Genomic DNA, 13,130 nt, shown 5'->3' with positions numbered 1-13,130 from the left:
ACACAAGCAAGATTTGTATTTTAAGTATGAAAAACAAAACCTCTGCAATACAGAAGATTTCTTGGGTTTGACGTTTCTAAAGAATATTACTGTTTGACGTTTCTAAAGAATATTACTATGTCAGTCCAGAACCAACGACATTCGTCTCGGGATTGAATCAAGCCTATTCGATCTCGGTTCTAGTTGAAATTTGATTTGCACACCCCCCCCCCCCCCCCGCGCGAGAGAGCCTCTATGCTATACAATTCTACAAGCTCCAAAAGAGCTCTTGTATAAAAGGGGGGTGAAATCCTCTTTCCAAATCAATGTGGGACAAAGCTCACTTTTCCCTTACATTTTTCCAACTCAATGGGTCTACTTTGAGAATCAATATCTCATTCACCCATTATCCGTTTTGAGCGTACAATATATCAATCTCTTCGTCTCACTACGAAGAACCCGAATCCACTTTGACCCGATCCAAATCGGAAGTGGACCCCACTGATAATTGTACCACAAAATAGCCACTTAACATGTCATTTTATGCCATTTTAATGCTATTTTTCCAACATATAAATAATGCACCTTAATCAGAATTCCAATATTCACAGTAGAACATGCAAATACTTTATCGTAACACGAAAAACATAGAATTGCATGTCTATGATCAACATCAATTGCAAAAATCAATTCAACAACAACCAATGCATTCACATCACCTAAATCGCATGTAAAGCTCTATAATTCATTCTCGAATTTGAATTCATAGCATCCATTATGTTGATAGAGAAGCGAGAAGCTGTGTGGACCATGCCAAATTGCGAAGAGATGAGCAATTGATCGCAGAGAGAATGAAATCACGGAGAACAGCAATTCACGAAGACAAATCGCGAAGAAACTATTCGCATAGAGAAAATGGAGAGAAGAAATTCGCGATGGAGGTGGCGTCGGAAACGATGGAGATGCGCGAAGAAGATGGTGAAGAAGATGTCGAAGACGATGTCGAAGATGCGCGAAGAAGACGTTCCGAATTTTTTTTTTTTTAAAGTCGCGCATCTAACGGCGCCATCTCTCCTTAAGTGGAGAGACGGCGTCGTTTTGGACCATGGTCCACCCAACTTGGCTGGACCATGGTCCAGGCAATAATTTGCCACCTGGGCCAAGCCTAGCGCTTGGACTCCGGCCGGTGTGGGCGTGTGGCGCGGGGCTCGGTCCGTTATGGTTGTAACACCCCGCCCCTTTTTTGCAGGGCGGTTGGGAGGTGATTAGTATAAATATATTTCATTTGTCTCGTTAAGACATCACTCCAATATCTTGTAGGTAATAGCTCGACACAACTCATTAATACAAACTTTGTCTTTGTATAATAATTTATTGCCTTTCGCATTCCATTACCTTTGTCTTTGTCTCTTATTATTTGTCATTTAATTATTGAGTTATTTGACTCAGATTGAACCACCCGAGTCAATATAATCCATTAATGAGTAAGCACCTCAAACTCTTGCATCAGCGGGTGCATCAGGCTGTTTCTCTGGCATGGCATTTTGAATAGCAGGCACCTCTTTGTATGCCTCGTATACCCGAGATATAAGTGGGAATTCATTCTGCACACCATTATTCAACATCCAATCTTTATTCAGAACAAACAATTAAATACTACACATCTGATCTATCGAAACTCAGTTAAAATTAAAGTAAAATCAGGAATTACTTGCATATATGCCTATTTGCTGCCATCATCATAGTCCACAGCTATATAGACCATACTATTAAATAATGTATGTGCTTCTACTCCTTTTTTTTTTTTTTTTTTTTTGGTAATCCAAGTTTCCTAATTTTGTAGGACTATTAATTACTGAATTTCATGAATCCAGGCCTAGGAAGAGTTAAATCGAGCGAATTTGACTAGGATCCACTTTGCATTGTAGATGCCACTATAAATTATTTAGCGAATTGGACTAACTAGGGTCTCAAGAAAGTCCAAACTTTTTTGACTACCAAACGCCCTCTAAAAATTCCTTTGATGCTTTAGCGATTTCAATTATTTACACTTATTTTCATGTTATAATCCATCCATATGATGGAAATTATTAATGGGGTTAAAGTAAATTGATATATAGTAACTAAAGAAAAGTACTAAAATTAAAGTTAGAATAATTCATGAGTACTTTAGAAAATGAAGATCAAGAACACTAATGCAAATAACGTAACTAAAGGACTAAAAACAATTTTTTTTTTTTCCAAAGAAATTTAACTATGAAGAAATGAAATAAATTTGGTGCTACCAAATGAAAATTGGTTGAAAGGAATTACCATATCCATATTCAATCTGTTCATTGCTGCATGGATTTGTGGCACTAGAAATAGATCAGCCTGCAAGTTAGTCAAGACTACATCACATATATAATATTCTCTCAATATGCATGGAATCCACATAGAGGAACTTTCAATATATAAACGCACTCAAATGCACATGCAACTGACATCCCACAGTCATTAACATAAAATTTTTAATATATTCCATGTTTATTTTTAATGTATTGAAGGTTCATTATTTAGAATACTGTTTAAAAATGAATGTACAACACATTAATAATGAACCTTCAATATATTAAAAAAGAATATTTATCAGTGGTTCAGAATATAATTTTCCAACATCTATCAATCATTATACCATGGATCATGAAAGTGGATCACTAACATAAAATACATTTTTAATATACTAAATATATAATTTTTATTTTGGCCGGACCAAGAGGTGTCTGAGTAAACACTAATTATAGGAAGCACCTTTAAGCACATACTATATGGCCCCAGGCCTCGGGCCCCATATGGCAATTGACCTCCAAACTTGTATTTTTACATTGTAAAATGAATTAATGATCATTTTGAATATACTGAAGGTTCATTATTTAGTAATATACTAAATAATACTCCGTAAATTTTTAGTATTCAAATAATGTACCTTCAAAAAATAAATATTTAGTATATTAAAAATGATCATTTGATATATTAAAAATGTACCTCATGTCAATGATTTACCTTACAAGGTGGATCACGGTTCATGATATAATAATTGATTAGAAATGGATGTGTACGTGCATGTATAGTTTCAGGCCGGAATCAAAGTAAGCTAGTAAAGAAACTAACCAGATATATCTCATCACCAGTGGCATACTTTCCAGCATAATCTTTCAACAGCTTCTCCAGTGCTTCAAAATTATATATATTCTTAAATTACCAGAAGTAAAAGCACAAAAACCCTCTCTCTCTCTCTCTCAAAAAAAAAAAAAAAAAAAAAAGCACAAAAACCCAGCATCTACTAATACAAACTAACCTACATATGCAGTCATTAATAAATGGTTGAGTCTCATGTAACACCGTCTCATGAATTCTTATCCGTGAGATGGGAAAAGACTTATGTTTATATATATATATATATATATATATATATATATATATATATATATATAGAGGGTGATATTCCTATGAGAATTACCATCCCATGAGTCATGAGAAATAATCTAGTGAGGGAGCAACCTCTCAAAGTGAGGGGGGCTTCTTGTGCGCAGTGAGCACCGGTCTAGCCTCTATGATTCATGTTCAGTTGAGTCACCATAATTTACATCCTCCCAAATGTTCTGTCGGGCCGGGGTGTGGGAGGCCCTTAGGGTTGGGGTTCAGTCTTTTGGAATAATGAGAAATAATCTAGTGCATAAAAAAACAGATTTATGGATGAGATCAATTGTGGATTCAAAATTTGTGTGTACATATAGGGCATGTACGGTGTGTAATTGGGGTTTCAAAATTTGCGCGTGCAAGCATGCGTTGTGTGTAGCCAGGAATTCAAAAATTTAAGTGTGCGCATTAAGCATGTGCTGTGTGCAATATATTATATATGATATGCACATAACACATGCCTCATATGCACACGCGAATTTTGAACTTTACCATACCAACTAATCTTATCCATAGATCTAATCTTTTAATGTATCAGATTGATCATGAAACCCTGAGGAAGGTGGTTCTCATATAATCATTATCCCCTCTCTCTACAACCACTAATTTTTTGACGGCTCTAATTAAGCAACACATACATGAACCATAAGCTTGGAAATGTGTTAGTTCTAATATTAAATTAAAAAATATGTTCCCTCTAAATTAAAATTCTAATTAAACTGCAATAATTTTATGTTGTATTAGATGCTGAACTGGAACAAATTAAAGGTTTTACCTGCAAAGCCATTTCGTACATGAGTCTGACACCATGGAACTTTCTCATTAGGACCAACTTTTTCTTCAATATAGTCCTACAGTTTGCATGACAAAGCTAAGAGACATACAGTAAATACATACAGTATTGTGATTTATGAACCAAATGATAATTTTATACTTACAAGAATAGCTGGATTCTGTAGAGGCTGTACATGTGCAGAAACAATATTTGCAGCCTATAACCCCAAAATAAATTAGAGGCAAAGAAACAAACAATCAAACTCTAGAGACGATGGCAGTACATATAAAAGACATGATAATTAAGCATCTTATTATAAGAGAAAATAAGCTAATAAGTTGTCCTATAAAAATTAAATAATGTAATATGGTCCTTCTAGTACTACACTATATTTCTTAATTTATTTCACAAAATCTTCTTTTAGCATTATCAAAATTATATTCCTAGCTAGAATTATCTATATTATTAGTGCGCTTTTATTACAATACTAATTGTTTTTCACTTAAAGATTTATTCATTTTAATAATTAATTATTTATTTAGTTATACATCTATTTATATTTATGTATAATGTACTTATTTGATCATTATTGGCTTCGGTTATTTGCCTGTAAAAGTCAATTTATAAATATACACATTATTTCTAAATTATTATAATTTGATTGAATTGAATATTTTATTTGAGTCATAAAAATTGTGGATAAATTTTGAGAAGTAGAACAAATTTGAGTAGCTAGGTATATTTGTTTTTGAAAACGAGTAGCTAGGTATATATTATATGTTATTTGTAAAGATTTAAAAACGAGTAGATAGGTATATATTATATGTTATTTGTAAAGATTTAATAAGACCTTGAATATACACTTATCACTAATATAATTAATTTTTAATTTTATTATAATTAAGGTTAAATATAATAAATCTAAAATTTAATAAAAGAAATAATGTTAGTCTTTAACTGTATTAAAAATTATGTTAGTAGTATAAGTTGTATTAATTATTTCTTTTTTTTTTTTATGTGATTTGTGTTGTTACTTTACACCTTTTTTTTGTTGCTAATTTTACCAGCTTTCTCATTTTCCTTTTGATCTTTATTTTAACATTAGTTATTTTTTAAGTAGTGGCCCTAAACAAGATTTTGGTAAAATTAAACTCACATCCAAAGTCTAATATGTGCCAATGTAGAAGTGACTACTATACCATTCAATACCAAAACATCTTGGCATATTATATTACCTGAAAATTGATAGCCTTTAACTTAAGATTCTTGGGCAACAATGGATGCTGCGGATACTTTTCTTCCAAATACTGCTCATTAATTATTATGAGTTACCATGAGTTATTCCATCTTTGGATTGTGAAAAAAATTCACACAAACTAATATAATTAAATAGAGAGTCTCACCATCAAAATGGCAAAAGAGTCTGAAATAACTATGTCTCCATCAACAAGTGTCGGAACATACCCCATAGGATTCAGCTTCAAAAATTCTACATTTATTTGCATTTACACCACCAAATATAATTTAAAATTAATAAATAATGTTGCAAATTAAAACTGACAATTCTACACTATTATTTGGCTCATGTTTCATTACTCTATATATATATATATATATATATATATATATATATATATAATTAAGTTCCTGTGCTATTGAGTGTCTCCCGTACAGTTGTGCGTGAGTTTTGTGCTTAAGGTGCGTGAGTTTTGTGCTTAATGTGCGTGAGATTAGTGTTCTTAAGGTATTTTGTTTGTGTGCTTAATGTGCGTGTGTTGTGTACTTAAAATGTGTCAATTTAATGCTTAGTGTGCATCCAACCGCACAATCGCACGGGAAGCCATTCCCACACCTGATCCCTTCCCTATAGGTCTTGTTATTATGCAGACAGTGCTTTCTGTTGCGGTCACTCACCATTAGGTACACATAAATGCACCACAAAGTGTTCGGAATTGCACCATTAGATGTGATGCATTTTTTGGTGTGTGATGCATTAGTGCATTTCATTGCAGTGCGTTGCATTTATGTATACCCCTAATGGTGAATTCGTACCGGCCGCATGGAAAACACTGTCCGCATTTGAACTTGTGTGTGTGTGTGTGTGTGTGTGTTTATATATATATATATATATATATATATATATATATATATATATATATATATATATATATATATATATATATATATATATATATATATAATGGTTTCCCATGTGGTTGTGCAGTTGGAAGCATCTTAAGCATTAAAATGCGCACCTTAAGTACACAAATCACCACGCACCTTAAGCACACAAACAAAGCACCTTAAGAACACAAATCACTCACCTTAAGTACATAAACCACGCACCCTAAGCACAGAACAAAGCACATTAAGAACACAAACAATGCACCTAAGATTTTAAAATGGCTCACATTAAACACAGAACCCACGCACCTTAAACACAGAACTCACGCACCTTAAGCACAAAACTCACGCACCTTAAGAATTAAACCCACGCACCTTAAGCACAAAACTCACGCACCTTAAGCACAAAACTCATGCACCTTAAGTTTCAACAACTACTCACATTAAGTAAACAACCCACACACCTTAAGCACAAACCCAGGCACCTTCACAAAACTCACGCACCTTAAATTTGACTTAGAAGTAAAAATTACCAAATTACCACCGCGTTTTTTTTTTTTTAAATTTTGATTAATCCTAGACATTGATTTAAGAAAAATCAATGGCTCAGATTTAACCCCACAACTGCACCAGATATATATATATATATATATATATATATATATATATATATATATATATATATATATATATATATATATATAGGGGGGAAATAACATATTTAGTCAGTCAATTACTTGATTATTTATAGGCAAAAATTTGTGTGAGACCGTCTCACGAATTTTTGTCTGTGAGGCACATCGGGTTAAAATAAAAATGTAATAATTTTATATTTTTTATTTAAAATTATTACATTTTTTTCTCAAAAGTATTACAATTTTCCTTATAAGTAACAAGTACTCCATTTCTTATTTGTATTACATTTTTCAGTATAAGTATTAAATTTCTATCTTAACTCGATCTATCTCACGGATAAGTATTCATGATGTAGTCTCACAGGAGAGTCACTCTTATTTGTAATATATAGATTTAATTAGAGTAAATCTTCATAGGGGAGTTATTTCTAGGGGACTTAATTAAACAAAAAAAATAGATAAAAAGTAAATTGATAATTTTACTATATTCAAGAAACTATTTTGGTAATTAACTCAAAAACTGATAATGGTGAAGAATTTGAGAAAGCGTATTACCAGGGTTGAATTGTTCGCCGTTCACCAGGTCAACTGGTTTGTAATTGAAATCCAGTCCTGTGATTTATATATTTATTCAAACAAAAATAAAATCACGAAATGTTAAACCGTACCGCCAAAATCATGTAACTCTTCAATTAATGATGGAACAAACCTTTGAGATTGAGAGCAATTTGAACACGACAAGAGCAAGAGCTCAGCCAGAAGGAGTAGAGCTGAAGCTTGTTTGACTCTCTTTCACCGCCTGCCGCAGCCTAAGCACCCACCGGAAAATTTAACAAAATTTCAATACATAAAAGCAAATTTCAAAATAAGTCAATTGATAGTATTTTTGCGGAATGAGCTTATTTTATTTTATCAATTTCGTGGTTCAACCAATTAATAAAATACAAAAATTCGTATTCTATATATATATATATATATATATATATATATATATATATATATATATATATATATATATTCCTCTTCTACTTCAAAATAAAATAATTAAAAAGAATTCAAATAATATAACCTCCAAGCTCACCATGATCAAGGAATTGAACGTGAAGAATGTGGATGAGTTCTCCAAGTGTTCTCCCTCACCTGGCTGGAAATGAGAAATCAAAACTAATCTTAATTTCTACTCTGAATTCATTAGTCAAACGAGTAGGCGCCATAGTTTGAAAACTGATCAACCACTCTACACTCTCATCAGTCTCTTCCCTTGACCAAGAGATACAACCCCATGAATTATATATAGAGTTAATTACCATTTTGGTCCATCAATTATTTTTCAACTGTCAATGTAGTCTTTAGTTTTCAATTTTAATCAATTTCGAATTGTTTAAAATTTCGTCAATTGAACCTGATAGGAAATATCGCCTGAGAGCGATGCATGAGTGATGGTCGGTATCAGAACCCCGAGGCAGGACATACTTGACCCGACCTAAACCGGCCTCGCCTACGATCACTTCCCGACCATTTAGCCTACTGAGCGAGCTTAGTTGCTTGTCCCGTGGTCACCAAGACGTGGCATATTCCCGACCTACTCATAGCCCGACCACCGACCTAGACTCAGTAACGTAGCATTTACCTACAGAAGCATCACGACACGTGTAGGAATCCCTTAGAACCCCGACCTGCACCGATGCATGGGCTCCACGTGCCCTTCATGCGGCAAGATCGGAATATGTCCCCTACCAAATGCTATAAATACCGCATTTATTACTGGTAGAAGGGACTTTTGGCATTTATTACTCCTTGACTTTTAACTCGGGAACCTCTGACCCACTATTACGTTGACCGAGCATAAAGGCTTAAACCAACAAGCGGACTTGGAACATGATCCGAGCCCTAACCGACCTAGGACTGTATAGTAGACTTCACGTATTTACTATATCAAAACCCTTTCAGGGACTAAAATGGTGATTTTCACATTTTTAAAATTTCATCAATTTGGTCATTGAAATGGTTTAATTGACGAAATTTTAAACAATTCGAGTGTCAAATTGGTTGAAATTGAAAATTAAGGACTACATACATTGATAGATGAAAAACAATTGAAGGACCAAAATGTTGATTCCCCCCGCATATATATATATATATATATATATATATATATATATATATATATATATATATATATATATATATATATATATATATATATATATATATACTATCTACTATACTAATAAGAGCCCAAGAGAGTTAGGCCTATAATGGGTAGAAAAAATGGCGGTCACAGATTTTAATCAAATGTATGGCTCAGATTGATTAAAAGATTGATCAGATTTAAATTTTACACTAAAATTCCCTAAAATACCACACACCGTTACTAATTCCGTTAAAATTTTAAGAATTGCCGTTAGTTCACTGTTAACTTACTCATTGATTTCAATAAAAAAAGGTCTTAGGTTTGAACCTCATCCCAATCAAAGTTGGCATAATTAGTTTACTCTTATTAAATTATATAAATAATAGTTTAGTAGTTACAACGAAAAATAATACATATGCATTTCTTTAATTTAGAATTATGTGTCCACAATGTCTTTATTCAAAAACAAAAATTATTCATTATCAATAAATTAAATAAGAGAAATAATTTTATTAGTTATATTGTCTTTATTTTTCTTCAATATAAAAATTCTTTATATTCAAATTTATTAATTGATTATATTCGCTACATTATCCTTACAATGTCTTTATTCAGTGAAAAAAAATTATTAATTATCAATAAATTAATTAAAAGAAATATTTTCATTAGTTATATTGTCTTTATTTTTCTCAAATGTAAAAATTTTTACATTCAAATTCATCAATTGATTATATTCACTACATTATCTATTATCTTTTTTGTGCACTATTTTTCTAATTAAATATCAAAGTTATAATACAAAATAATGCTATATATTTATTTACCAAGTATTTTATTAATACCATGAAAAAATTAAAAAAAAAAATATAATTAATAAAGCCAACCATATTAACTACTTGAGAGATTTTGTGACAAAGAGAGTATTCAAATCACACAACAAATTGAAGTAAGAACTACCTCCCAATGTCCTTGTTTGACAATCGCAGTTAGCGGTTAGCGTTAGCGGATCATACTAGCGGATTTTACCAGCGAATTTATTTAATTATTAACATTGGGTAGAAAAAATGACCGCCAAATTATTAAATCAAATGAATGGTTCATATTGTTCAGGTTTTAATTTTTTTCTTTTAAAATTTTAAAATTTATCTTTAATTATATGATTATCCATTTAATTTTTTCGTTTTTTCGTTAATTCACTGTTAGTCTAATTCTAATATTAAAGTCTAATATAGAATTATAACTACACCATTAATCTAATTCTAATATTAAAGTCTTAATAGAACTTAACCACAAATCCTAATGTCGGAATCTCCTCAAACAATATTAGTATATATTTAATATTTTATGCCCTAATTTTTATTTGTTTTCCATTACGTCCCGTATTTGGTTTCAACAATACCTATACAATTATTTTATTGACAATTATAATCAATCTTGACTATATTATCTTGCATTTGTAAACTTAGAATTACCTATTTAACCCGCACGGGCTTAGCTCAATGGTTTAGTGGGTAGTATTTGGGAGAAGAGACCAAGGTTTGAACCTCGGCAGCGGCAGTGCGGGAATTATGTCCAAAGTGGGCAGATTCCTTGTGCGTATCAGCATTTGGCCCTGTCTGCTGAACCATTGAGTCACCGTGATATACAACTTCCCACAATGCTTTGTCGGGTCGGAGTGTGGGGGTCCTTGGGGTTGAGGACTCATCCTTTGGGAGAAGAATTACCTATTTAAATACGCAAATTCAACATTCAATTATCTATGCATGAACAATTTCAATATAATCCTGCCTTAATATACTTTAAAGTACTTATTTAAAAAAAAAAAAAAACATTGGGCATTATCCCAATCGCGCAATGCGCGTAAAAAACTAGTATATATATATATATATATATATATATATATATATATATATATATATATATATATATATATATATATATATATATATATATGAAACATTTTAATATTGTCTGTACTATTTGACTTTGAATTCGTACGGGCAAGATTAGATGAATTTGAGTTAATCTTGTTAATTGTATATTTCTTTTTGTAGGTGACGACTTAAGCAAAGAAAATCATAAAATTTGGGGTCAATTCGTAAGAACAAATATATAAGTGGTGCTTTGAAGCTCGGTTAAATTGAAAGAAAGTTAATATTTTAAGGGTCAATTTGTGAAATTATAAAACTTTGGAGGCAATTCCTAAATGAAAAGGGAATATAACCCAATAATATAATGTAATACCTAACACTTCGGTAGGGGAAGTCTTCAAGAGAATGGTTGTTGTACAATGCAAGCAATCCAATTATTAAATAAATAAATAAACAATCAAACCCAAATATCAAAATTAAATAACAACTCTAACTCTAGGGTTTTTCTGGAGTTTTTCTCTCATTCTTTCTAGGGTTACTGCCTAGTTTCATGGTTTTTGGATTCGACTAAAGTTTACAGACAAGCGAACATTAGCGTTAATCAGGAGCAGTTTTCGGTTTTGTTCGCAGTTTTACGATGGACCAGCGTGCAACGTCGGAAGGTGTTGAGGAATTGGTGGAAGGGTATGCGGGAATTGGTCTGCACGATGAGGATCTCTTGGTTCCGGTCGGCGAAGGGCAGTCGGCGGAGTCGGAGGGGGGCCGACAAACATGGGTTTTGGTCGGTCGGTTTTTGACGAGGCGTTTGGTGAAGCTCAAGTTTATGCAGCAGGTCTTGGCCTCTGCATGGCAGCCTGTGTGTAGGGTTCAGGTATCCGGATTGCAGCCTAATCTCTTTATGTTCGTGTTTTATCATCAGACGGATTTGCAGCGTGTTGTTGATGAGGGGCCCTGGTCCTTTGACAACCATACCTTGGTTTGTAGGCCGGTCACGGAGGGGGTTTTGCCGTTGGATGTGGTGCTTGATAGTGTGGATATGTGGGTTCAGGTTTATGACCTCCCTATGGGTTATACGTCTGCGGTGATCCTTGAGCAGATAGGCAATTTTCTGGGCAAGTTTGTGAAAGGGGACGAGAGGTTTGATGATCGGCCGTGGAAGGCTTTCTATCATATTCGGGAGAGTATCCCGGTTGATACTCCGTTGCGGCGTAGGATGAGGTTGGCAAAACGGGATAAAACATGGTATTGGGTCAATTTCAGGTATGAGAGGCTTCATACTTTTTGCTTTCTCTGTGGTCTGTTGGGCCACTCATATAAATTCTATTTGCAAGCAAGGAACTCAACACTGTCGGTTGAGCAATATCCTTATGGGGCCGAGATGAAGGCGGGTCTACCGCGTGGTCCGAGGCCGGTAGGCCATTCGTGGCTAATCCCGGTTGGGGGGAAGAGGGAGAAGGTGGTAGAGCGTGTGGGGGGGGGGGGTGGTGGTTTGGTTGTGATCTCGAATGATCCCCGGGTTATGGAGGGTGGTACCACGGTAGGGCCGAAGAGGAGGAGAGAGGAGGGGCGGGATGGTGAGGGAGGTGTGGTGAGGGGTGGAGATGATGTGACAATGGCCGATATTTCAAAAAACTTGTTCATGGCGGGTACTGGTTCCCAGTCCCGCCCGTCATTATGAGTACTCTGAGCTGGAACTGTCGTGGCTTGGGTGATCCACGCACAGTTCGGGAACTATTGGACGTAGCATCCAGGAAGAAACCTGACTTTATATTCTTAATGGAAACGAAGGTTGGTAGGGATCATGAGGAATGTTTGCGGGTGCGTCTGGGATTTGATGGCTTGTTCTATGTGGACAGTAGGGGATTGAGTGGTGGATTGGCTTTATTGTGGAGGACAAATAACTCGGTTAGTCTCTTGAGTTACTCCCGGAATCATGTTGATGTAAGTGTTACGCTGCCTGGTTATGAGCCTTGGAGGATGACGGGCTTTTATGGTTTTCCACAACAGAACAGAAGTGTTGACTCGTGGAATTTGCTCAGGAGCCTAAGGCATCGTTCTCCGCTGCCGTGGGTAGTTTTGGGTGATTTTAACGATTTACTATTTCAGTATGAGAAGCGGGGGCGTTACCAGCATTCGGAACCTCTCTTGAGGGG

At 34.2% G+C, this 13,130-nt stretch overlaps 1 protein-coding gene across 1 annotated transcript; it reads right to left on the bottom strand.

Annotated features, from left to right (window-relative positions):
* Window positions 1–1,272: 1,272 nt before the first annotated feature.
* Window positions 1,273–8,203, bottom strand: LOC109174559 (glutathione S-transferase zeta class-like). The gene is made up of 10 exons (XM_019323777.1): window positions 8,054–8,203; window positions 7,682–7,781; window positions 7,528–7,584; window positions 5,617–5,702; window positions 5,449–5,520; window positions 4,377–4,430; window positions 4,214–4,289; window positions 3,130–3,191; window positions 2,293–2,352; window positions 1,273–1,583 (listed from the first exon to the last, which is right to left on the bottom strand). Exons 1-10 carry the CDS (start codon window positions 8,054–8,056, stop codon window positions 1,473–1,475), a joined length of 681 nt encoding a protein of 226 aa, XP_019179322.1. The 5' UTR covers window positions 8,057–8,203; the 3' UTR covers window positions 1,273–1,472.
* Between the last annotated feature and the right edge of the window lie 4,927 nt (window positions 8,204–13,130).

This window comes from Ipomoea nil, unplaced genomic scaffold (assembly GCF_001879475.1).
Source record: "Ipomoea nil cultivar Tokyo-kokei standard unplaced genomic scaffold, Asagao_1.1 scaffold0642, whole genome shotgun sequence".
NCBI classification, from domain to species: Eukaryota; Viridiplantae; Streptophyta; class Magnoliopsida; order Solanales; family Convolvulaceae; genus Ipomoea; species Ipomoea nil.
Note: the sequence above shows the minus strand (reverse complement) of the source record. Positions and strands in the feature narration are given on the sequence as shown.